The sequence below is a fragment of the Vidua macroura genome, chromosome 1, assembly GCF_024509145.1.
Source record: "Vidua macroura isolate BioBank_ID:100142 chromosome 1, ASM2450914v1, whole genome shotgun sequence".
NCBI lineage: Eukaryota > Metazoa > Chordata > Aves > Passeriformes > Viduidae > Vidua > Vidua macroura.
This window is the reverse complement of record NC_071571.1, coordinates 127,338,467-127,365,491: the sequence shown is the minus strand read 5'-3', so window position 1 is coordinate 127,365,491 and position 27,025 is coordinate 127,338,467. Positions and strand designations below refer to the sequence as shown.

Genomic DNA, 27,025 nt, shown 5'->3' with positions numbered 1-27,025 from the left:
CTGGGAAGCCACCATATCATTAAAAATCCCTGAGATTACATGTTCCACATTTGCAATACCATGAATTGCAAGGAAAAAAAAAAAAGCCTACTCTAGGATATGCAACTCAGTTCAATAAAGCTCCTTATAAAACAACTTACCTTGTAACTCACAACCAACAAACCATTTTGGAAAATCAATTTTTGCTTCAATATTCCTTTTTGTAATGAAGGAACATAACCCCTCTCCCATCAACAAGATCAGCAACGTCCTCCTGCCCCTTAACATGGCAGCCAAGAATCTAGCCACTGCCAGAGCAGCACCTGCTTTGTATTTCCTGAGGTCAGTTGTAAATTACCTTTCAGTTTACTGAGTTTGGATATAGACTGAACTTTTCCACTCTGCAATCAACTTGTGAAGTTGATTCATATGATGTTGCAAGAAAGCCTTTGTCAGAATAGAGATGATCTCACTAAAAGAATAGATGTGAATGTCTCAAGGATGTGGCTATTTAGGTGTCATGTGAAATCAGTACTCTTGTAGTTCAAACAAGTATCTTAAAAAGATACTACGCATCATCAGTTTCTGTAAAGATATAATACAGAGGACATTGACAGGTCTTTCTTTAAAATTCTGTTACTTTTACATGTTTCTAAATAGTAAAAAACTACAGAACAAAAAATCTTAAATAAATGTATTTATTACTATTGGATTTTTTAATGCAGAAATAGTGTTATTTCAATCTGAGGCTTACAATCCTGTTTCTTTGTTCTTTGTGCCAAAACAAGAGACAAGAACACGTTGGTGAATTGCATTTTGATTAAGAGTCCACCTGTGGTTTCAGATGTTTATGCACAAACATCATTGACAGCAGGATTGTTTACATTTGTACATGAAATGAGAATTTGTCTCAAAAATAATTAAAAAGACTAAGGACTCTTCTTATTTTAACACCCTTTTTACACAGAAAAGCCATTTGCATACATGAATAAAATATATACGAAGGATACAAAGACCAACTTCACAAAATTTATGTCACCTTGACTGCTAGAATATTAAAATGGAAATTAGTCTTCCAATAAAGGGAATTAGTTGTGACACAAAAAGAAATAGCTCTTCCCCCTTCCCATAGTTTTAACTACATATAACTTGGTGAATACAATTTTCAGAACAGACCTGTTTCACCTGTACATTATTTTAAGAAAGAGTAAGTACAGCTCTTTATCAGTGATTATAACACAATTTCCTATCCTTTCATATTTTACGTACCAAAGACAAAAAGAGTTTATAATTTCCAAGAATGCCTTGTGAATTAACTGGTGCAGCTCAGAGCTGGATATGGATAATGCTGAAAACATCTACTGAAAAATATGTCTTTAATGGTGAAAACAATTACTTCTCTTAACTGAAACCTCTTTAGTATACAATCAGACAAGCATCAAGGGACACTTGCACAATAGGAAACTGTCCTGTAATTATTAGTAGTATCTTGTTTCTTCCTTTGAACTATTAACAAGAGCTAATGTTAAAGCAGTTATGAAGAACCAAACGGATTCTCTACTTCCATTTTAACAGTAGGATTTGCCTAAATAAATGCTACCCTCTGAAAGTGAAATTCTCATTCCACAACTCAAGTTTCAGCCTCCAGACATACAGCTGGAGTTCTGTGTAAGTGCAGCAAAAGACACAAAACAAAACCACCTCTTATTTCTAAAGGTTGCCTCTCTCAGAGCCACCCAACAGGAGCCAGGTCCTAGAGGAACGACGCGCTCACCATCCTGAAATACCGCGGCTGAGTTGGGCGCCAGTTATCAACCAAGGGGTGATCAGGTTCATTCTCTGCATTCTTGGAGAGGCTGCGGAGCTTTGCCATCTGCAGAAGAGCAAAAAATGAATTGATGGAAATCCTTTGGGATCAAATCTACAGCCCAACAATTAAACTAAGGAGGCTGGTACAGCTGGGGAGAAAAGTCTCCTTCAAAGTTGTGAAAATGTCCTTCACCCCACCACCACAAGAACCGTACTCTGTTCTTTTCCTAGTGATAGGTTTAGGAATAGTCAAAACAGAAAAATGGGTCCTATTTGTACAGGATTGTGAAAAATGGTGTAATTTAGGTACTGTCTACAGAACTGCGTACAGCCACAGAAACTGCGGGAAGCACTCAGAAAATGTGAATACAGCAGCACATGCTGTAATAAACCTCTCCTACTCTAATCCTGCCTTAGTGCCTGATTGTTAAGAATCCTTTAGAATTACATGGTTTTAAAGCTGAATTATAAACTAATTGTTCATTTCCATGGTAGGTCTGCAGCAAAGGATATATTTTGCTGCAGTTACACAAGAAGTTCATTATAAATAACAGGAACTGGAATTTAAATCTGGATAAAGACTTGGTCAAGATTTCAAATGATTTCTAAACAAGATCTGTAGCTTGAGTCTCCTTGGCCATATCAAGGGATGTTTCCTTTTTTGGGGGATGCCATATGAAGAGTTTTTCCCATACTTGTCAAAACTGTTTAATACTCTGTAGGAATTCCCTTTTTTGTCCCCTCTGATCACGGGGTGGGAATCTACATGGACACAGATAAAAGACAAAAGGTGCTCTGCTCCTTAGGACTAAATCCTGTTAATTATCAGGAGCCACTTCAGATCCAAGCAACACCTCAGGGGGTAACACAGGCCGAGGTATTTGATGGTGTCCGAGAGCAAGAGAGTGTCCTCCCGCGGGGTGGGGGGGTTTGAGCCCAGGGAAAAATGGGTGGGGCAGAACCGAAGGGCCACATCCAATGGGACACAGGTGAGGAGAAGGGGAGAGGGGAGCAGGTCAGGGAGAACCCATCACACCTGAGGCTTAGCAGGGGGAGGGGAAAGGTGTGTGGAATAGACCAGTGTGACATAGTGCAATATAAAAACTACTCAGTGCAAATTCCCAATCACCCAGTGCAAAACAACAACTAAATAACTATTTAGTGCATCACAACAATACTCTTTCTCTAGTGCTTTCTGATTTTCAAAGGATGCAACATGTATACAGATACCCTATATTTATTTGTTGTCACTACCACGCACTACTCTAGACCCAAAGCACATCAGCTGTGATTCAGACATTTGAACCTGTCCCTGTTTGAATGACTTACCATGAAAAGCATGCACACATTTCCCATGTAAGCTTGAAAACGTAGCCCCATGCAGAGCACACATCACCTTTGTTCACCAGGAGCTTCTATATGCTGATGTATCTACTTTTCAGTACAGACTTCAAGGCCAATACAAGCAGAACTTCTGACTAGGTTGTAAAACCTGGGTTCACTGTGATTAAACTTGTTCCAGTTTATGGACTGAGCTAGCTCAGGCATCTCAACATTACTCTTCACTGAACAGCTCAGAAAAGCCAGCCATCTCAGTCTGCCTGAACAATGATGAGGTCACATTTATAACCAGCATAATATGCATCCAATGGATTAATATTCTGAAATTAAATTTCAGATTTCAGATGAAGAATAATTTGTACAGGAAGAGATGAAAATTGTTCATCAGTTTTGTTAAAACTGATAAATTATTATTGGAGAAGAGTGCTGGAGTTTATTATTTGTGAAAGATATGCTCTACTCAGTAAAAAACCAACATGTATTCAGGCTACGATTACATAAAGATGAAAAAATTAGTCTGCAATTAGACAGAGTTATTCCACAGTGAAATTCCTGTTCTTTCATTAAAAGTAATCTGAGCAGCTAGGCCACCCACACTATATCTCCCTGGGATTTCTGGTGAATTCATTTTCCTGCAGAGCACTGATGTGCAGCGACTGCACTTCCCCTTGTGGCTAATATATGGTTACCATCTGGCTGCAAAAGCATCCAAGAAATCCACTGCAAATGCACACACACTTAAAATAATCACTATTAATGAGGCTGCCATGGTACTACACTGTCTAGGATTAGAAATAATTGGCAACACAATCCTCTTATGAATACATTATTTAGAGTGCAGGCACTCTGGAGTGAGAGAAGTATTTCTATTTTATTTCTAGACAATAGCTCACACACACTGCCAATTCTGCCTGAAAAGCAGCTACCTCAGGGTAAGAGCCAATGTCTCATTTTTATGTTGTAATTTCATCTTTAACTTAAATGCTCCATTTTTTTCTACAGGAGGGATAGTTAAAGAACAGTCTGTATGTTACCCAAAACCCACTAATTTTAGAACAGCTGAGAAAACACAACTGTAGTCAAAAAGTCTTTTCATGAAGCTGGATCAATAATGGGATTAGTTATTTCTTTAAAAATGCATTTTAAATCAGAGATGCTCAATAATAATGACTATACTTTTCCTAATATAATCTGTAGCTGATCTTCTGTAATATAAACATCTAAGATGATTCATTTTGTGGAAACCAGTCAGACCATATTTGTATTTTTAACAGAAGTACCCACTTTAAAATAGCCCCCGTATTTTAATTTTTAGATGGACAAGGAAACAGAAGGCAGAGCAATTCAATAAGCTCTGAAAATTAAGCTGTAAGTTATATGAACACATTACCATATTTCATCTATTGCCAGCTAAGGTTCTCATCATACCTAAGTTGTATTACTTAAAAGAGCCACTTAAATACAAAGTACTAGAAAATAAAAATACTTCCTTTTTGTCATAACATGCACATCAATGAATACACTAAACACATTATAATCTTGAAAACTTAAAATGAGAAGTTATATGTCTAAATGTAATACCTACATAATATGCCAGTCCCTTGATTAATATCCATACGCTTTGTATCCTGGAGCCTTGAAATTTGTGGTATTGCATCATTATAGTCTGCTGACCAGAGGAATAACCTCAGGTGAGAAAACTGACTTGTGTGGTAAGAGTAGAATCATAGGCTGAAATGTGCTGAAAGAGGGCATTCAAATTCCTGTAAGTGGACTGGGGGGAAATTAGAGGAAATTAACAAGACCTACTCCTTTACAGTAAGTGACCAAAGGAGTTTTTGATATTAACAATAAATTATAGTCAGCTGATGTTGCTCCAGTTTGTGAAAATTTAGCTGGTATGCCTTCCAGAAACAGGTATCAAGCATGCAATTCAACACTTCCAACTTGCACTCCCATCTGCAATACAGGGCAGACAGAATCACCAATTCCATTACATTTGTATTCTACCAAATGATGTTTTTGAAAGAAAACTCTGACCATCTACCCTGTGGTATGTTTTTATTGATTTTAAAAGTTCTCTGATATCTGTGGGCTTGAGCTACCATGCTGTTGGATGTGAGGCAGTTCTTCACTCTGCTTTTAATCCTGTAATTTCTCACAAATCCAACGACTGTTTTCCTTGTCAGGTTATTGCATGTAAATAAAATGAGGGGGGAAGTTTACCTGGTCTGAACTGACTATGATGGGCTCTCTAAGAATAATCCAGGTAACACACTCTTCGCAAGGTGGAGTAGTGACAGATCCATGGTATGTCCAGTAGTCATGAGATTTAGGGAAAAGAATTGAAGGATCGAAGTTTGGAAAAGGAGCATTTTTCCCCTTTAAAATTAAAACAAAAACACAATAAAACCAAACAGAAAACTCTTCAACAAATCTAGCCAAGAGTCGTTTGCAGCTCTGTTATTTTAAGTAATAGGGAATGACTCAGATACTGTAAATGTATGAACTGAGGAAAGTAAGCACAGATCTACACGAGATATAATGGTGCAGTGAGACAGGGGGACTGAGTGACCCTCACAGATGGGCCCAGAGAAGCATGACAAAACAGAAAACTCCATGATGCTGCTTCTTGTACCTGAGCTAACTCATGTGAAGCGGCGTCCAGTACCAATGTGTTTCACTCATTTCTGTGCAGAAATACTTCTCCTTCTGGCCTCCTTTCTTATGGGAATTCTTTCTATCTATTGAATATTGCATTAGGTCACTACATAATAAAGTGAGACAGGTACTACTTTTATAATATTTGTGCTAATAACAAGCAAGACAGCCTATGAAATGTGAGATTTATCACATAATGTTATCTAAGACACAAATGTCTAGTCAGTGGCATTTCCAGAGATCCATTAGGCAGCCTATATATTAAGACCAAATGGACCAATTTCTAAATATACCTTTTATTTGGCACTGCCCACTGAGGCAATAAGGTTCCATGCCTAGTTGAGCAAAGACTGGGGAAATTGGTCATTTTCACCAAACTCATAAGCCCCGCTTAAGTCAAAGAAGGCTCATATGTGAATGAAAAAAAGGACTTTTCATATTAAGGAAAAGCTACTCATGGTTTTATTCCCAAATATGTGCTGGAAATGTTGCAGAGCAGAATTTGAAAACTAGGAAGTCAGACATTGTTTGGTTTTTGTTTGTTTGGGCTTTTTGTTTGTTTGTTTGTTTGTTTTTGTTTGGGTTTTTTTTTTGTTGTTGTTTTTTTTTGTTTTTTTTTGTTTTTTTTTTTTTTTGTCCTGAGACTTTGAGCAATCTTCCTATAATGAAAAGCCCAACATCATTACCTTTGTTTTGATAGCATTTATTTCTTCAAGAATTCTCTTCATCTCTGGTTTGGGAGTTTCCCCTACCTGTAAAGAAGAAAGTGTGAGCTAAGCAAGGAGTTCTGCTTGACCAGGTTTCTTCTTTCTCCTATTTTTCTATATGAGCATCTATCAACTATAAAACTATGAGCATCTATCTAAACATCTATCAACTATAAAATTATAATGCATTAACCCAACATATCACCCCTACCAGCTTGGTAAGCTATGTCTTCTGTCTGTTACCTCTGCCTGTATCCCAATAGATCTTATGATGGGGAAGAAGAGAAGGGGGAAATTGTATCAGTACAGAAATTTTAGCATAACAGGTAATTTCACAACATAGATTTCATGGTCAGATATATTGTTTGCAATTGTTGATCTCAAAAAAAGACATCCAGTTTTCTATCTCTAGTGCATATCAATTAAACAAGAGAGCAACAGCTAATATTTCAGGCTAAGGTTGCATGCCCCTAAAAGGATTTTTAAAAAAGGATGAGTAATATGTATTGCCTGTGAGACATTTTGTTTGAGAGAAAGTTCATGAAAAACCTAGAAGAGATGCATGTCCTTGAAATCTGTCCCCAGTTAGCAAAAAAGACAGCTGACTGCTGTTGGTCAGGGGGCCACTTCTGACACATGTCCCCATTCCATGGGCTACATAGTGACACAATAGCTGCAGGGCCAAGTGTGTGTAGTTTTGGATACCAATTGAGATAATATGACTCATGCTCTGTAACTTGAAAGGGATACATTACTGAAAGTCAACCCCTTCAAAGTGGTAGGATCCCTAGAAAATATACCCACCAGAGAGTTTTGCTTTTTTTTAACCCTCTCAAAATAGAAACTTCATAGTATCAATGCAAAGAAGAGTTGCATGCTTCTACTTACTTGCAAAAATATGGCCAAAACAGCAATCCCATCAGTTCGTCTCTTAGCATCAAGGTAATTACTGTATTTGGGATTCCAGTGTAACAAATGTAGCTTGAAACAAAGAAAAACATGTAAAAAACCCCCATTATTCAACAGCAGGCCATCAGAAGGCTGAATTTTACAGTTCTTCACAGAAGTGTGAGTTTGAAGCAACAAGGAATGATAATGAGGCCTTCCAAGAAAGAGAGAAAAAAGGGACAGCAAAGTCATCTATTTTTTATATCTAATTATCTAATAGCATAATTATACTATTTGCTTTAAAATAAACTATAAATATCTGAATAAGAAGTTGAAAAAAATAACTGTAATCTCATCTTAAAGCTGAAGAAAAGTTGCTGAAGTAATCAGGTAGACCATGCAGTTCAGACATCATCCACTGATACGTGATTCATTTCCATTTGGCATTCAAATTATACCAATTCCATCAAAGAATCCCTATGAATGTCATTCATGTATATTATTAGTCTACATTGTCATTTTCTTTACAATCCTAAGGTGCTAAAGAACCAAGGTAATTAATTCTTCCCACCCCTTTCTATCACTGCAATTTTATACTTCTATAATTCTGTATTTTCAGAATACTGTGCAGAATACTGTTTTGGTAAGTTTGGATTGCATCTGAGTAATTCAGTCTTGCTGTGCTGTTTCACACCGCACTGGTTTGAGAACATGGAAACCTTCGTTTCACACAGAATTTTTCTTTTCTCCTGCTGTGAGAATTACTTCAACCTGATTTACGTTTATAAGAATCAATGGGAGTAAGAATAAAAAGGCACAGATAAATAAATAGAAAGAACTCCCAGGAAAACAGAGAAATGACAAATTTTGTCCCACCACAACAACAGTGTCAAATTTTATTTTACACCCTGTTTTAAAGCAAGAAGTGGTGAGTCTTACCTCTCCTGCATACCTCACTCCATTCACAACATGCTCTGAGCCGTGGTCGTCAGACGAGCCCCAGTGGAAGTGCAGCTGCCGCAGCCTGTAGACTCCTGGAAGTGGCCCACCTCTCAGCACTGCAATTGATAATCTGCAACAGCATCAGACTCAAGGATCTCCCAATTCTTTTAAATGAAATACCTATGTATCTGCAATATTTACTCGTGTATTTATGTATTTGCTGTACAGAGGCTTTATGTTCTGAAAATCTGCACTGATTTTAGCCACACATCAGGCAATCACCTTTAGCCATATGCACCTACAGGCAGAGGAGAACTTTTGTGTCTAGGCTTCCATTACAGTCACTAGAGATCGCTGATTTAATTCAGCTGCATGAATGTGCACCTAGTACTTTCTGGAATAGTCGAGAGACATCTGGACAGGACCGAGAGATCTGGTCCAGGATTTGTGGAAGAACTGTACATTCTAAACCAATATCTGGAGGCAAGGGGAAATAGATCAGGTTATCAAACATGTCACAGAATGCCTGTGTTTGGGTAACTGAAGTAATCCCTAATCAGAACAGTCAGGCCTCTAGAGTAATTCTGCATGCCTTAAAGTAGACACTCAACAGACAGTGAACTGAATTGCTCTCTGGATTCCTTGAACTCCAACTCTTTTGCCTCAAATGGCAGTTTAGATATAACACACCAACTTTTAAAATCCCAAAATAAGACACCTAAATTTAGAGGTCTTAATCTCCCCCGAACTGAATCTAGGATTTGCTGATGTGAAAGTACACAAATATAACCACGATTAAGATCAACTACTGAAGTGCTAGATGATAAACAAATTCCCAGAAAACACTACAAAATTGTGTATCTTACTGCAGGCTATGACTTATTTGTTTAAAGAGTTATGAAATCACTGATGTTGCTTCTGCTCTAATGGCTGCTCCCTCCAGTTATGGAAGAGGAGAAAGAATGCAGAAATTAAACCAGAAAAGCAAACACTGAGAATGCAAGCTATTTTCCTAAAGAAAAGTCCAGCCAGTAATGAATGATGTCTAGTTTTCTAAATAATGTTACTATTTATAAATAATATTGTAAATGAAGGTGGTCTATTTGAAAGAATCAATGAAATAGAAAAATGTATTTACTTTCACCAAATACTAGAAGATACTCAATTCTCATTCACTTTTTTTGAGGATAGAAGTTACAGCATTCCTATAAAGCTTTCAGCAGTTCTCAGGAACTGGTCTTTATACGCCAGAGAAAAATATCATTCAATCTGAAAATAATTAAATCCATTATCATCTCAAGAAATACAGCACTAAGAGTTGAGGTAGCTGTTTTTCTCAACAAATTCCTTTGACTTCTTCCCACAAACATTCATAACTGTGGTGAACACAGGGTAAGAGTAGTAGCTGACAAGGCCATAAATTCTCCATTAAAATAGATCTGTAAGGCCAAGTAATCCTCTTTAAGGTAAAAGTATGTAATTATTTCCACTGACGGGCCATCTGCAGACATTTTTGATTGGGCATTAGGTGAAGCTCTGCATCATCTCATGCCAACACATTCCAGTTTCACTCATCTATAAATAGGCAGTAACTTTTACCGAGCACACATTAAGCAGAAAGAATGATGCTTAATGAAGGACAAAAAGGTATTTCCTTTCTTTTAATTACAAGTGTAGTATTAACATAAAAATGCATGAAAAGACAATGTAAGTAAATTAAATTTTCCTACATTTTAAAAAGGGAAAAATAAACAAAACCATTACGAGAATTAAGTTCTCCAATATTTAAAACATTAAAAATCCCAAACAATGTCTGCATAGCTCAAAATTAGTAGAGTTTTTTATTTTTAGGCACGTGCTTTAGAACTTAAATTCTAAACATTATCTTTATCCTCTTGGGCTTCAATACTACACAAATAAAAATGCACAACCACATAATAGAAAAAGAATATAAAATAGAAGTTTATAAAAGAAGAGATGGTATCTTGACATTATTTTTCAGTAATGTTAGTATATATTATTTACACGTAACAGGGACTTTTTCTGATAATTATTACACAGGAAATGTTCACCTTAAATATCTAAGAGTCACAGCAGAATTACCAAAATGTAACTCCCTTAAACTTGCTGCCATTAAAGTAACATGGTCCAGGTGCAGAAATACACAAACCAGCCCAGGAAGACAGGGGAAAGAAGTATTCACTCCTTTTTTGGTGCCTCATTGTTGCAAACTCTCATCCCATTGCCCAGTGACTGACTCTAAATGAGTTTGCACATCACCCTCAGTGATCCATCAGTGCCTGATACCAGACATAAACATGTCATGTCTGTCTTGCCCAAATTCTTGTCCCCACACATCCACAGTGAAGAACGATCTATCACAGAACAATTCTACATGGACACACACATGGACATCTGCTCTGGAAAAAAGCTCACCTTTCATTTGCTCTGTCATTAGCTGAGCAGCATGAGACAAAATGGGCTAATAAAATAAGGGGCTTTTTTCACTTTCAATGTAATCACTAGGGCAAGTGTTGCACAGATGGATGTAACTAAGGCAAGAAAACCCTGTCTCTCACTCTGTGACACAGTAAAATGAAGGTGTCATGCAGTTGAGTGGAGATGGCTGCTCCAGTCACTTTACCTTAGCTAGCTGGGTGCCCTTGACAACAGAAAAGTGACAAGAAGCTTTTCAAATATGTGCATCCACTTGCTGAGCAGCTTCTGTAGGGGTCTGGTTGTTAATCTGTGCTAGTGTCAATTGTCATTTGCCCTTACTAAAAGTAAAACTGGCAAAGTTATGCCTACACAAACTTCTTCCCTGTTTGCTGTAAAGGCAGGTAAAAAAAAACCACAGAGAACAAAGCAGACTCATGAGACAAGTTGTCTTTATAAACATGACAAGAAATGACTGTGCTAGGAAGATTTATGATCTCGCATCCTGCCAAATCCATAAAATGAACTGGCAAACCCCAGTGAAATTAAATTAGTAATGTACTACTATATGACAATTGAAAAGGCACATTACCTTTGTTATGCTGCTTTATAATAGAATCTAACAGTGCAGTACAGAAACCACAGCTGTTTCCCATCAGTGTTACATTTTAGAAGTCATAAAAAAGCCTCTGCTCAGAAGAGGATCTGAAACTGTCCGGTTAACTGCAGGGATAAAATGTATTTCCTAAAAGCTTTTGGAACTCAAATTTCAGTTCTCACTGAAAAATTCTTTAAGCAAGCACTGAATAGATATGCAGTAGGATTACATTTGTTTCTATTTGAACTTTGTACTCTTTTAGGGACAGACTGGGAAAGAGGTGTCAGACAGAAGTCTGTCTGCCTGCTAGCCACCCACCCTCATCTACACTGTAAAACAAACGTCTTTGCTAGTTTTGTGCCCTCAGATCACAGCCTGTTCATCAGAGAGCTCCCAAATCATCCTTGTTTATGATCTGTGTGGCTGCCTCATCTCCAGGGGCAGAAAAATGACAGTCCTCTGTGTAGCTGTAGCCTCAGCAGGCCCTTGACTAGAATTAAAAGTCAAGCACTTTTAATTTTAACAATGGAAATTCCAAGTTAACAGAAGCTCAAATCCTAAATTCCCTGTACCCAAGTACAGGAGTTCTCAATACCTTCATGCAGACACAACAAATGACAGATGTGTTGTTATACTGAAGGAAGAATTTTACTTTGCTGCCTTTTGCCTTATGCAGTACAGCCATTGAGTGGTACCACAACTACAGAAGTACTGGGATTTAGTGGGATTTACTGGGATTTTTGTAACAGCTACTGATTTTTTCCAGTGTAAATTCAGCAGACAAAATGTTAAGTAACATTTTGCAGGAATCAACCAAACTGGAATGTCTATGGACAGACTTCCCCCTGGATTAATTAAAGTTACTGGGGTTTGTCCTCACTCTGTAATAACCAGTGAAAAAATGAATGTTTTATTTACAAGAAGTTGATAATCAAAATTCCATCTGCAAAAATAAATGAGATTTCCCACAAAGAGGTATTTGAGCAAATTCTGGCCACAAGCCCTAGTCATGCTAGAAGAGCTGATAAGTAACAAGCTCCGACTTCTTACAGTAACTGTCTCTATTTTTTTTTTTCTTTTGCATCATCCACTTTCAAAGCCACACATTTCTTTGATAGGAAAGATTCTGCAAACAGCATCAAGGTAAGCCTGTAAAAATGTGTGCCTGCACTGAGGTACTCCAAACCGTTCAATGTCACCCATCTGAAAGCCAGTAAAAGAAGAAGTAGGAATCTGGTTGATGAACGTCCATAGGAAGTGCCAACAGAAACAATAAACAAAGAGGGAAGATGAAGGCAGGTATCCATGTGACCCTAGTGTATCTCCATCCAGCTGCTCTGTCTGGGTTCCATTACCAGACTTTTGTATCTCTACTGTTTCTCAAACAATCAAACACTCTAGTGTAACTATCTAACCAAGGTATCACAACAATAGCCAAAGAGTCATTAACTGTAAGGAAGTTATATATCTCAAGGAGCATCATTACAATAGTGCCACCAGCTAGAAGCTCTCAGGACACTTCTCTGATATGAATATTTTATGAATTTTAGAAATAAACAGATTCTGATAGTGAAAATAAGATTTCAGCCCTAATTCAAACCAAAATGGGTCACTGCTGGATCTAAAAGAATATCTGAATTGCCAATCAGGCCAAAAAACATAGCACTGTTAGGCTGCCAAAAACCCAAGTTCTGGTTTATTTTACTGAGACCAGCTATCTAGAAGGTTTGATTTCAGCTCCCAGATCTTTCCTTAATTTCAGACTCCAGCCCCCACCTGCAATCTTTTTACAGTGCATAAGGTTCAGCTACATGCACACAGTAAGACAGGAAACTGAATCCACAAGAATGTATTAAGTTGTATGGATAGGCAGCAGAGGCACGAAACTGCTCCTACAGCAACTTCATCTGTCAGCAAAGTCAGCAAAGCTTTCAATTTTGTAGAAGATTCTCAAAGTCAATCAGACTTTATAAATAGCTGGAAATAAATTCTCCAATTCCTTCCTCTAGGCTAACCCTAAACATAGAAGTAATAAGGCCTTTTTCAACATAATACCTGAATTACACTGGATGACACTCTTAATTGTTTGAATTTAAGAAACTGTCCTCACTCGTGAATTCTCCAAATGTTCTTGGCAGGATACACAATGGATGTAAAACTTGAAGCCATTCAAAGTAATTAATTTTATCACTCACCTTGGCAATTTTTTCAGCAATCTATTTTATCAAATTAATGAAAATGTAGACAGAAGTACAGATATGGGTATAACCACTAGAACTGAAAAAACCTAGGAAAATAAATGTTTAGTTTTCTGGTTAACTCAGAAATAATTCAGATAGACAGAGTGATAGACACATACACAGATATAGAGAGAATGAGTATCTTTGTCCAAAGGAATAAAAGCTTCATTCCTATATGATTGCTATTGCATAAATATGTTTTGTGCAGCTGGTGGTTCTTTTACATAAAAAACAAGCCATGGTACATATCCTGAAAAACTGAAAATGTGTTCAAGTCAGTAGGAGTATGCACAGTGGAATTTGTCCTGCAATTAGCATTATATTAGAGAAAGAACACCACCCACAGACTCTGCAGGCAATGGTATAACAAAGGAGACATAATAACAAACACTGAATATTTCTTGACTTCAAAGAGTTGAGATATACACCTACTTTTTTGCAGTGAGTTGCTTTTTATTTCTGAGATCAAAACACAACAGTTACTGAGCAGTTCATCTGAAAAAAATTTCAGAACATTCTGAAACTTTCTGCTGTTTGTGGTGAGTGTTGCACCCATGCTGTGCCTGGATACTGCCTCCCATTCAAAATCTGAGTTACTTTAACAATAATTACACTTTTATTTTTATGCAACCATTGGTATATCTGATACTGTTCTAACAAATACAACAGATGATAAAAGATGGTAATAGTCATGGAGATCTCACATGCCACAGCTACATTACTTGTGTACCATTTTATCTGACATCAATATTTTTATTCAAATAAAATCGAAAATTCCCATTTTGCTAGAAAGTTACAAAACTCTTGAGTGCATAGTAATTTGTGAGTTTTGATAGTGTATTAACTAGTCCAGCCTACATACATTTTGATCCTCAGTTTCATGAAACACAATTAGTTAAAAATCCATTAAATTAAATCAAATTCATGTCTATATATATTAATATGAAACAATCTATTAGTAAAATTTTTCCTAGTAATTACAGCTGTCAGTCCTAGTCATATAGAAAGTGTAAGTTTTAATGCAGGTAAGAAATAAGTCTGTACACTGTATACTTTCATAGCTGCAAGTGGATAAAAGATTCTGGACATTACACCTGACGCAATTAAATTTATCAGCCCTATCATGTTCATTAAGACAAAACCTCACTAATGCCAAAAAGAGTTAAAACTTATGAAATACTGTGACATTGTGGCAATATCTGGCTTGTTACTTCATTTATCACAAATTACATGGATAGAGTTTTTAAATATTGTAACTTAAGATGTTCTGCTGGGCATCTCAAATAGGTAAAGTGGAATTCAGTTCTCACAGATAAAGCCTGGGCCTCCTTAATCCTGGAAAGCAACACAACTGCAATGACTTTTTGCAGCCCCAGAAATTTATCTTACACCTTAATTCATCCTGTACCAAGTTTCTTTGCTGCTCTCTCCATTCCCTGGGATTTTACTGATGAACTTTAAAAGAAGTCCCAGACTTTGCACAGGGTACCTGGTCAGAGAAACCTGTACATCACACACAGGCAGTACACAGCACCCTTCCAAGAGCCTGAACATTCAGAGCAGGCTCTTCCATGCAAATTGAGAAGCAGTCACTTATATATGATAACAGAGATAAAAACAAAACCGACCTGATCTATCAAATGAATCATCAAATACAACTCTGCAGGTTTTCCCATTATTGAGGATGGTCTTAGCTGCACCGGGATCATAACTAGCAAACCACGGTAGTAGAGAACTATCATAATGCACCTCTTTGTTATTGATCTCAATCGGTGACTGATGGCGTCCTTTTGCAAAAGGGTAATTTTTGTGCCACTGATCTGGTCCTACAAAAAAGTACAGAGAAGTATCATGAAAATATTTTCATGAGATATGAATTATACTCGTTACAATTAACACAAGCTTGGCTTTGCTTAAGTATAGAACACTATTTAAGTGTATTAATAAGTAATTGCCTAGCTGCTATTCATGCCCTATCAAAAGTTTCAGTGTATAAAAAGCAACCACATTGATTTCTAGCTGGAATACTGGATACTTCAAATCCTTCAACTGAACCTAAACTCTTATAGCAACCTCAAGACTAATTACTAGGAGAGTGATAATATGCCAAGGAAGAAAACCAGAGGTGTATACTCCAAGTCCAGCAGTGGCTAGAAATATGATGGGATATACCCAAACGATTCAAATGTGGCACCATGTAGCCATATGGAACCAGAAAAGGCCATTGATCCCTGGACACGCCAAGAATTTGAAACGTGAGTTAAATTATCATCATGATTTTACCAAGAAGTTCATGTGGAAAAAGCCTGACCGATGCTGAACTGTTCTTCCTGCAGCAGAGGAGAGAGCAGGAACAAGACACCACCAATACCCCAACCTCTCCGTGCAGGTGGGGCCTGCAGCCCAGCACCGCTCTTCCTTCACTAGGGCTAGCCTAAAGCCGGATTTCATTGCTATGTCAAATTTTAACTTACATTTGCAGTAGGAAAACTGACTTTATTTAACTCAAAGACCCCTTGCCATTGACCTCTCCTTCCGCCAGCTTCGCCTCTTCCGTGCCTGCGAGCGACAACCGAGCGGCCTCGGCCCCGCCACCTGCAGAGCCCCGGGCCCGCCTGGAGCCCGTATCCCCGCCAGGCTCCCTCGGGAAGCGGGTCCCCGTTTCGCCCGGGCTTCGGTGCCGGGAGGAGCGGGCCGGGCGCGGCCCCTGCTCACCGTTGTCGCTGTCGTAGCCCCAGGGGTAGTAGTTGGGGTTGATCATGGTGCGGTGCTGGCGCCGCGCCCCAGCCTCCGCCGGCGGCTCTGGCAGGACGGTGGCCTCGTCTCACGGCGGCTTTTTATAGACTCCCGCCAAATCCATGCCCGTCCCCGCCGCCCGAAAGCCGGGAGGGCCCCGGGAGCCGGGGGCGGGGAGAGCTGCGCTGCTTCGGACTGCCCGCCCGGCTCCCGCTGTCCCCCGGGAATGCGGGGGAAGGAGCCGGCCGGCACAGTGCCGGGAATGCCAAGCGAGGGGAAAGGGCTGCCACCGCCTGCCCCGGCGCCGAGGAGATGGGAATATAGAAAAACACGAATGTCCAGCACTAGGCACAGGCAGTTGTGTAGGAATTGTAGGGAACGTAGGAATGGTTTTCAAATTCAAGTGACATAGGTGCGCATCCATGCGCGGACACGCAGCCAGCTCAACCAGGGAGCTTTAGCCTGGCTGGCTGCTGAAATGAAATGTGCAGGTTCAGGCAGGCTGGCGGGGCTTTTCATGGCTCTTTGTAGAAAGCCTCTTTCGGCGTAAGGCCGGTCCGCTTCGGAGGGGCTGGGTGTCTCCTCAGGAGGCCGCGCTGGAGCCGTGTTTCCCTCCTGGGTGTGTGGCACAGCCCCGATCCAGGGGCCAGCAGGGGGTCAGAGGATGAGTCCAACAGCTTTTGCGTGCAAATGGCTATCACAGGTTCACACCCTTCCCTAGGAAATTCCCGTGTATTCGCCTGGGTTCCAGCGCTGCTCCCTGCTGTGCAGTCTCCCGTTGCCTTCATAAACAACTTCCCTGCAAAAATTCAGTGGCATTAATTGCTCCAGCCTTTAAAAAGGTGCTGCTTCCTCTACTGCAATGTTTCTTGGTAAATGGAAATCATTAAACTAGCTGAAGATCCAGTTCCTGCCAGCTCCAGATGAAAGCGTCATTATCAAATTAAGCATAGGATTTGTTTGTTTTGCTTCAGCTCTAATTCTCCTTTCATTTAGGAGGGTGTTATGCATCAGATTGCACTTAAAATTGTAAACACACTTGCTAGCAGGCATGTGTTCCTTATGTCACACACAGAAATCAAATGACTTCTAAAAATATTTGTTATTCTGACACATAGGGAATTGCTAGATAGATAGAGAGGTTAGCACCAACAGTGTAAAATGGATGAGGGACTGACTAAATAGAAGACAAAACACTAGAATAAAAGGTGAGTTACTGTGATTTAAATTTTAGAAGACTTTCTGTATAAGAAGGAATTGAGCTTATTTCACTTGATAGTGATAAAATGAGGGAAAAAAGTACAAGTTGGTTGAAAAAAAATGCACATGGCCCAGGACGGAAGTGTGGAGTCACAGTGCAGAAAAAATAAGTATCCCTGAATGCTGTGTAAACTACAGTGGGTGAAATTTAGTAGCTGAAGGTGCTACACAGTGGTCTTGAATCATAGCCCTGGCTGACAGATGTTTTTCTGATATGCAGAAGAAGTGAAAGAGAAGGAAGAAGAGTGGGTCTGTTGGTGATAACATGTCCAGAAGATTTACCAGGCAGGAGCTGCTCACAGAAAAACCCAGGAATAAACCAAGGACATGTTACTGCAGCTGAAGAGACCCTGGTATGACCTCTGAGACAGGTCTGTTGGCCTCGTGAAGCTGAATTACGATGAATTGCAACAGGTGCAGGGGAGACAAGGCCATTAAAGAGCCTCTTTTATAAGATGAGACTATAAAAGCTTAGTGTGCTTTGCATAGCAAACAAATGGTAAGAGGGTAAGTGACAGCTGTCTTTCTATGCACTTCATCAGAGAGGTAAACACCAACAAATTGTAAGAGTTATTGAAGCTAAAGAGAAGTGTTAGCCAATGAACAATTACATATAATTTTGCCATGAACAATTTGAGGCAAGATAACAGATCAAGGTTTGGAACCACCTCAGGTATTCCAGTGACTTTGCAGTATTAAAAGTGGAGACATGAACAAAGTACACAGGGAGCTTTGTATTTATATCTGACAGAGCACATACTATTTCCCACCTCTTCCTCAGTTTTCACTTCCATTTCTGAGCATTTTTTCACTGCCATGACCCACAGACAAACCTCCAGATCGACAGCATGTGACATAACAGTATTGTGTCGTTTAAACTGACTTTAATGGACAGATTTGAGGTTGTACTTTATGGCCTGGGTAGGAAGACTCAGGAATTTTTAGATACTGTAATTTCTGTCCTGAGCTCTCAGGCACAGCAATTTTTCAGAGTCAGTGTGAACTCCTTGACATTTAGATAACCTAAAAATGACTGTGGAAAGAAAGAAGAAGCAATCTAATAAAATATGTTAACATTAGACACTTTAATTCAGACCTTTAAATCAAATAAATAAGTTATTTCTGAGGAAAAACAAATGTCTTTTGTATATCTGCTTTCGCTGAACTCTTTTTCTCTAGGATTTGAAGGTCATCAAGAGGACCAAATGAGACAGGAGGCTTTCTTCTGGCTTCTTCTACCTTGATCTTCTTCCTTATTCAAAACAATGTTCTTACCCCTTTCCTCTGGATTTTATTCCTTCCCCCAAGCCTGAGTATCCTGTGTCCATCAACACCTCTCTCCAGATGAAATACTCACTTCATTCTCAGAAAAGACCTGTGTAGAATACCTTAAAAACACTGTTCTTCTCTGCCAAAAAGAAAGCCTTTAAAAGTCTTCACTGGGCTCTTGATTATTGAACATGGTCTGTATGAGAGAAGTGTTTTAAGAAAATGCACAGATGGCATAGAAGACAAGGTCAAGATTGAATTTGGTCCCAAGCAGAGGTGGTCTAAAAAGAGAAAGGAAGCAGCTAGGTAATCAGGAACACTGGGAGTAGTTCATGTTTACAAAGCAGAATAATGAGGGAGTTGGAAACAGGATTCCAGGATTCTTGATAATTCACCTCATGCATAAAAATCCCTAGAACCTTGACTTCCAATAAGTTTTGTTGTTCTTATATCTTGATGAGATACAGAAAGTTATATCAGGGCAGACCACAGGTCACAATTTGGCAGGTCCCCTCTCTGTGTTTTAGATAATGTTAAAGTCAGATTTATTAAAAAAAAAGTAAGACAGGCTTGGTCTCTAATTTTAAAGTGATTTAAAGGACAATCATTGAGTTCAGAAATCAAGATCATTTAGGAAGTGAGATTAAAATTCACCAGACAGCATCTGTCCATGAAAAAATAAACACACAAATTCAATATATAGATTCCTATGAAGTTTCTGGTTAGTTAGCCATTATAGTGTTGCTGCAAGCATTACCCAGATGGCATATATGCTGAAATGTAAGTCTCCGTTTAAGTGTGGATCTGCTTATGTGTGCTCTGGCACTGAGTAAGAATGATGTCATTACTTAATAAAAGCAAAGTGTGCATGTCTGCCATGAAAATCCCACAATTTTGTCACTTCTGTTCACTTAGGTGTAGTTTATATTAATTTGCCAGGATAATTTTCTAAAGTTTACATAAACCGTTTAGTCTCAATCTTGGGTAGTAACTGATTTGATAAAATTCTTAGTCTTAAGATCCGAACACACATAAGGAAGGTCTGGAAGAGAAACCCACAATCTTTATAAACAGCAGTCCCACTTCCCAGTCTAAAATGCCCCAGCTCTTGCCCTTCCTCTGACCACGTTCACTATAGCATGTCTTTATCAGAAGACATTTATGATTCAAATGCCTTTAAATATTCCATGAAATGGTTTTGATGTAAGGTGAACCTCAGCACTTTAAGATTATGGTCCAGATCCTGCACCTTACCTACCTTTATAGAAGGGCTGAAATATATCAGAACTTAAATAATTCTGCAGTTTAGCTAATGAGAGGCAAAGTCCTAGGACAGAAAGTCCCCTTTCCTTACATGTCATGGAGAAGTGCTCACAAAAGCTTCTTCTGTGTCAGCAAACTAAAAACTCTGAGGAACATGGTGGGAGGGAAGATCTGCAATTGTGAGGCTCCATCAACCAAAGCCTTGATACTACTGATGGTGCTGGGGACAAAGATATGAAAATTACTTCCAGAAATAGATGAAGAGGTTGTGTTTGCTCATGTTTCATAACTCACTTCCAGAGGGTGGAGGAGGTTGCTATTTCTAGCAATCCTGACATAGCGATTCCTCCCAAATGACTTTATTTAGGCTTTGCTCAAGGGACCAGGAGTTAGTGCAAGATCCTTGACTGATTAGCAGACTATCACCTCTATATATTGTTTCCATCCTTCATGATTATTCACTTCTCCTTTCGGATGCATAAGACAAAAGATCATTAACACAAGAGCCTGTAGTCTCATTTTGACCAAGTACAAGGATAATTCCTGTTCAAAGAGGCAAAGGCACATAGTTGGCCAGGAGATTTAGGTTGGGCAGTTATATTTACTTCTCAGACATATGCTTGGACTTTACACTTCAGATAGATATTTTTCCACATAATACTAATCACCTTTAAAACTAGGGATTTAACAGTGGTGATGGAGAAATGTTTGAAGCTTATTCTGAATTTAGGTACAGGGCATAGACAAATATGCTATAATAAAAGGCTGTTCATTCAAATCAGATTGATACATTAATCAATCTAAGAATGACTGTATTTCTCTGTAGTGTAATTGTGTCATCAGTCCTGGATTTAGACATGTAATTCCAAAACTTATCAGATCAGAATGTCTAAATTTTGCTTTGATTATAAATATAAAGGTAAATTCATTCTTTCAGATTATTTCTGTATCTACCACAGATCTCAGCAACTATGATGCTTTCATCTCTATCTACAAAAATTCCACATAGTGTCATTTTGCTGAGAAAATGATAAAATAGAGACAAAGCTCTAACACAAGATAGCCACACAGAGGGTCAAGTTATAGAGAGACTTAATGTGTAACCATAGAAGTTAATGAATAGCAGTCACCTTCTTGCATAATGAAAGAGTAAAGTTTAGGAAAGTTCTGTAGTGGTTTTTTGATTTCTGTTAGAAGGTCTTGGAAAAATCAGCTTCTCATCCAAAGAATTTTTTTATTTAGAACTAAGTGAAGAAAGAAATACAGTGATTGAGAAAGTCCATCATTAAAACAGAAAAATTCCTTTTTCCATTACCAGTCAGATCAATAGAAATTATAAGTAAGATCAGACCTATTTTTCATCACATGCTGCCACTTATATAGCACAGTCCAACTCCAGTTTTGGCTTTTTTCATAAAAACACTGATACAAACTGTGTCACTAATTCAAGCATTCTGTCCCAGATTTTTTTTTTTAAATTTTTTCTTTGCCTCTTCCTCCTTATCCTACGTTGTTTGTATAAGGGAGAACAAGGCAATGGAAAAGCATTGATCTCAGGAGCTGAACCTTTGCTAAAAGGCCATGCTTGCTTCTCTAGAGTTATTTCTGCAAGAAATGGAGAATGCCAGCTCACCCTTCTACAGCCATTTAACCCTCAAAATAAACTCTTAATACAGCATTTACAAAATTAAACACAGACTAGAAGGAACAGAGAGGAGATCTGTGGGAAAATTATCCAACCTATCTGGGGTTCCCAAATTGCAAGTAATGAGGGTACAGCAAGTATTTCACACTATCTTCAGAGATTGTATCCAGAGCTCTTAAATATTAAGTTTTGTGATGAATATGCATAACAGTTTATGTAGAGGGAATTTGAAAGTCCTCTGAATATTTTGTGGATCACCAGGAGAGAGCAATAAAATCATACCTAATATACCACCAGGAAAAAGCAATGAAGTCCCACTTCACAAGAATGGCTATCAGCTGCTTCTTAAAGGAATCAGGCAAAATTATCTATAGTTTTACTTGAAGAAAGGAAGTTGCAGAAATAGTTCAGTTGTTTGACCTTTATTGAATATAAACACACAAAGACTTGAAAATCAGCTGATCACAGCCAGAAGAGCAATTGACTTAAAAGATACTAAGCAGACATTTGTCATTTCATTATTATGAGTCAACACAGTGGAATATTGCTGCTAGATGACATGATCTTCTAGGAAAGTGAATGAAATACCGCTTTTCAAAAGGATGTAGTCAGAAAGTGACATTTTAGTCATTTTAGTCATTTAGACATTTAGTCTGTATGTGAAAAGCAACCAATTGGAATAAAATTACGGTGTTTTTAGTTCTTACTGAACTGGTGGTCAGTTTCAGAGCTACAGTATGCATGCTATTCAACCTGAAAAGTATGCATATGCAATAGAATAAAAATATGAGGGAAATGTGCTGACAAATGGGAAGTATTTTAGTGCCTGTGATATATATAAGCTTGCCTAAAACTAACCTAGAAAGATCCAACCTCAGAACTGTGGCATATTTCAAATAAGTGTTAGGATCAGCATCATATAAGCCAGTTGGCTGAAGGTTATGACATCATGTTGATGACATTTCTCTCTGGAAGTAATGTGATAACGATGGAATGGGCAGCACTGTAGCACTCCAGTAGCCTAAATAACTCTGCAGTTTTCTGCAGATCAAATAAACAGCCAGCTGGTCTCACCAGTTAATACTCTTCTGCCCAACTATAAACTGAATGTCTTTCCTGTTCATCTTCTCAATTAGGCATATTTACTGATAAATCACTAAGTGATTTATTGGCCAAGCGACAAGATAGAAGAAGGAAATAAAGGGAATAAGAGGGATATGAAACCTCCCTTGTGTCATAAGGAGAATAGCCTGGACAAGGGACCTATGGAACTCTTGTAAGGAGAACGGGAACTAAGCATGGTAAATGGGTTACTAAGACTGGTATGAGTCCTTGGGGCAGGCAGAAAAGAGAAAGGGGGCCAAGTGGTAAGGAACAACAGTGAAGAAAAAAAGTGAAAAAAATATTTGTGGTACAAGAATTATTTGCTGGTTGCCAGAAGTCCATAAAATAGAGAGGAGAAAAATAAGGCAGATTACTATATCTGTGAGTGGAGAAGTGACAAGACTAGATGGCAAGGTCAATAAATACTTCCTGTAAAAGTACTGATGCATTGGTAAAACGCTCCAGTATACACAGAATCCCCATCCTTGAAATTTTGTACACCTATGATCAAAAAGAGACAAGTCAAACAGATAATGACAATTTAGATTAACTTTATTCAGATACGATGAACAAGATTTGCTCCACCACAGTATCCATTATTTTTCTGGAAGGAAATTTATTTTTTCTTATTTTTTTTCTGGCAGAACTTTAATGACCTGAACAAAATATACACTCAGTAAGTTTAAGGATGAAATCATGAGCAGCTATCCAGAGGAGCCCAGACAGGCTGAAGAAATGAGCTGACAGGAGGCTGAAGCAGTTCAACAAAGGCACTGCAAAGTCGTGCACCTGGGAAGGATGGGCTGGGGCTGACTGGCCACCAAGCATCTTTGCACAAAAAGATGTGGAGATCCTGGTGGACAGCAAATGTGTTGAGCCAGCAGTGTGCCCTTGCTGTGGTGCACACTGAGCTGCACTAACAAGAGCATAATCAGCAGGTTGGCAGGAGTGATAATTTCCATCTTCAACACTAGTGCAAGTAGTTCTAGAATCCAATTTTAAGCCTGCTATTGCCTAAGAAAGGCATTGAATAAGCATTGCAAGTGCAGTGGAGGGCCAGCAAGACAGTGGGCTGGAGTACCACAGGCAAGCAGAAGCAGAGCTCACTAGATTTGCTCAGTCAGTAGAGCAGGCTAAGACATACTTGCTTTAACTGTGTTTCAGTGCAGTGCCAGACTGCAGAGCAATTGCACCAAATTACAGAACAGTTTTGGAATTATTGTTTTGTGCCTTATGCAAATATTAATATAGTCTACCTGCTATTTTTATAAGGAATGCGTGGAAAAGAAAAAAGAAAAAAAAAGGAGCTGCAGAAAGCACCATATTGTTTTGTAGCGAGTTGCGCATAGCATGCCTGGCACTGCGCTAAGGACATTCACACAGTGCTTTTCATTGGGCATGCCATAGTTGGTGTGGCATGTTACAGCCAAGAAGCCAGTTTGTCATATGCCTTCCACTTCACTGAAATTTGTGCCAGGCAATGGAAAACATGGTAGGCATGAATGGAAACCTATCAACAGCGAGATCTTTGTCTGCCAAAATAAGAAAAACTACATACTGCATTGAATTATTTTGCTATTATGTCACAATCCCCATTTCTCCCTCCCCCCCCCCCCCCCCCCAGTTTTTTATTGTCAAGGAACTGATACTTACAGATTAGGAGTAGATAGCTTTATAAAATATCTTTCTGCCAGGATTTATTATGGTTTTATTGCTACTCATCTACAAAATGGAAGAGTTGCTATGACACGTCCTGCTCCACCATTTACATTATTTAAGCGTCCACGTAGACAAAAATCTATACTGAAACAAGAAAAAAAGAGCATATTTGGTAGTATTGGTATTTTTGTCACATTTGTAGGTAAAAATTTTCATACATGGATAAGCTAGAAATAAAAGCCCAAGTAAACCTATCTAGGTGAATGTTAAAAATGTATTGGCACTCTTGACTGGAATGTGGGTAAAACACTTGGCCTATTTCAGCATGTGTTCCCATCTACCCACTTTGCAATGCAGTGAAGCTACAACACATAATTGTGAGCTCATTTGGATACTTTCTGAATGCCATCCAGGCATTTCTGTCAACTGCATTGTTTTGCCTGCTACCTTTCAGTTCCTTTCAAAGCTCTGGAAAATACTTGCATCTGCAAGCACACAGACACACAGGCACAGACACACACACACACACACACACACACACATCACCCAAGTTTAATTGTGGAGCCAACAGGTTCACTGCAGTGACTGTACAGCAGTTTAGGTGGAACAACTTCAGTGTGCCCAAGAAGCATACTACTTGATGTGTGGGGAACCATCTTAGGGATAACAGCTTGTGCCATTGGTACAGTTGAGATGGCAGTGCAGGATAATCCAGAAACATGCATTTCTGTAGAAAGATTGCACCGGCAAAAGTCTATCTTATGATGAGATGGGCCAATCAGACAGCTGCTTAGTGCAGGAAACTTCTAAAAAATTCCAGAGAATTTTGCAACTCTGTCCGCCTGCTAGGACAAAGAAATCCAACAAGTGCACATTGACTATTCCAGCTCGGTTTGCAGCCTGCAGTGACCATCTCCCACACAAAGAGAAGCAGCTTGTTCTGTACTAGACATAGGTAAGCAAGAAAGCATCACCAGGAGAAAGGTGGAAGGCGCCCCCCAAAATCCTGCATCCATGAGGCAAACTCTAGAACAGACCCTGCTGCTAGAGACAATCCTGGCACAAATCAAGCAGTAAGACTGCCATTGAGACAGGCTGGCATAAACTCTGTAGATCTTATCAAGTACATACGAAAGAAGCACAAACAGAAAGCATGTCCACGGCAAGATCTGATGCTTGGTGTATAACATTGATTCATAGATTATTTTGGAAACAGAAGCAAGAAGGATTTCTGGGCTGTGGCCAGTGTAATCATGGATATGGAGATGGGTTTAGCCTGATGGTGAAGACTCTGCCATTTCCTTACCCAGCTGTAACCAGGGGTGTTTTCCAAGTAAAGTAAGTGTAAATAAGTAATTTGTATGCTTTAATTAAGTGTCCAAGCAGTAATGGAAAAATTACAACCAGATCATAAATTCCAGCAACTGCTAGCAGGATAAATGGATTATACAGAGATTCCCTGTGACAAGGCACAGACGGGAAAACTTCTGCAGGTAATACTGCCTTGTGCCCTCTCCATCTGGGCTGTTTGGCAAAACTCCACATCCTAGTTTAAGATTATGTGAATGTTCTCACACATTCCCTTCACCAGTTCCAACTAGGGAATCTTGACATTTTTGTGCATCAGATAGACCACACAATGAATCAGAAGCTGGAGCAAGGAGATGTTCAACAGCTTGTCTTCTGTCTGGTTATAACCAGGCACTGCTATGGTGCTTATTTACTGGCCACAAAAATTTCTCCATGCTTGCATAAATGGAATTCATCTACTCCTTGAGTTCCCTTGATGACATGGAAATATGTGCACCCACATTCATGAAGTCTATCCAGGCAACAAATTTTAGTGCGTGTCTTTTATTCAACAGCTCAGTCACAGTAAATATTGCCAAGTGAAGAGATGGCTCACTTAAACAGGTGCCTCAGGAACTGGACCCTACATCCTGTGATGTGAAGATACAAATGCAAGTAATGGATTCACTGTTTAACTTGAAGTTTTATGGTTCTATGCATATTGTGAAGATCTTTTCCAAATCACGGGGCTTCATTTCCTGATTAAAGACATTTCATTACAGTAAGAAGAAAAAAAAAAGAAGAGAGAACTTTAATCTAGTGTTGCTTTTGGTTCACCATTTAAACAAAAAAAAAACCAGCAAACACCAAAAACTTATGTAAAAATGGCAAACCTTTCAGTCAGATTCTGTAAAAAGGAACACTGTGCTTCCAGAAAGGGTGACAGAGACTAAGTAGGACAGCCAAGCTCAGCAGAGTAGCAAAAGCAGCAGCTTTTGTCAGGATTCCAGAAATGTCTATTTAATGGCAATGCTTACTTTTATTTACTTTAACTAATACAGTTTTAATTGCTGTATGCTATTAAATATAAACCATTAAAAGATCAAATTGATTGAAACATAAGCCAGAAAGCAAACTTCACTATAACCCAGATCATATCCAGGGTAAAAGGTCACAATCAGAGTCCAGCAAAGAGTTG

The 27,025-nt window shown here is 38.8% G+C and overlaps 1 protein-coding gene across 3 annotated transcripts; it reads right to left on the bottom strand.

The window, feature by feature from the left end:
* Positions 1 to 1,174: 1,174 nt before the first annotated feature.
* On the bottom strand, positions 1,175 to 16,669 carry LOC128807835 (carbonic anhydrase 3-like). 3 transcript variants are annotated; one of them, XR_008437294.1, is made up of 8 exons: positions 16,317 to 16,669; positions 15,230 to 15,427; positions 8,325 to 8,443; positions 7,386 to 7,478; positions 6,477 to 6,542; positions 5,356 to 5,511; positions 4,715 to 4,870; positions 1,770 to 1,852 (listed from the first exon to the last, which is right to left on the bottom strand). XR_008437294.1 is itself a non-coding variant. In XM_053978459.1 (7 exons), exons 1-7 carry the CDS (start codon positions 16,360 to 16,362, stop codon positions 1,733 to 1,735), a joined length of 798 nt encoding a protein of 265 aa, XP_053834434.1. In that variant the 5' UTR covers positions 16,363 to 16,666; the 3' UTR covers positions 1,175 to 1,732. The 3 variants fall into 3 exon arrangements, 2 of the variants coding, with proteins under 2 accessions (XP_053834434.1, XP_053834446.1); XM_053978459.1 differs by lacking the exon at positions 4,715 to 4,870 and having other exon boundaries at positions 1,175 to 1,852; positions 16,317 to 16,666; XM_053978471.1 differs by lacking the exons at positions 4,715 to 4,870; positions 5,356 to 5,511 and having other exon boundaries at positions 1,175 to 1,852; positions 16,317 to 16,667.
* Positions 16,670 to 27,025: the final 10,356 nt, after the last annotated feature.

What these genes read in the sequence shown, in the direction of transcription:
- LOC128807835 (XM_053978459.1), bottom strand. Translation starts at nt 16,362, where the DNA reads ATGATCAACCCCAACTACTACCCCTGGGGCTACGACAGCGACAACG. An exon ending in TGATTCATTTGATAGATCAG is followed by an intron (nt 8,444 to 15,229) that starts GTCGGTTTTGTT and finishes TATCAATTGCAG; the next exon opens with TGCTGAGAGGTGGGCCACTT. An exon ending in TTTTGGCCATATTTTTGCAA is followed by an intron (nt 6,543 to 7,385) that starts GTAAGTAGAAGC and finishes TCTTCTTTACAG; the next exon opens with GTAGGGGAAACTCCCAAACC.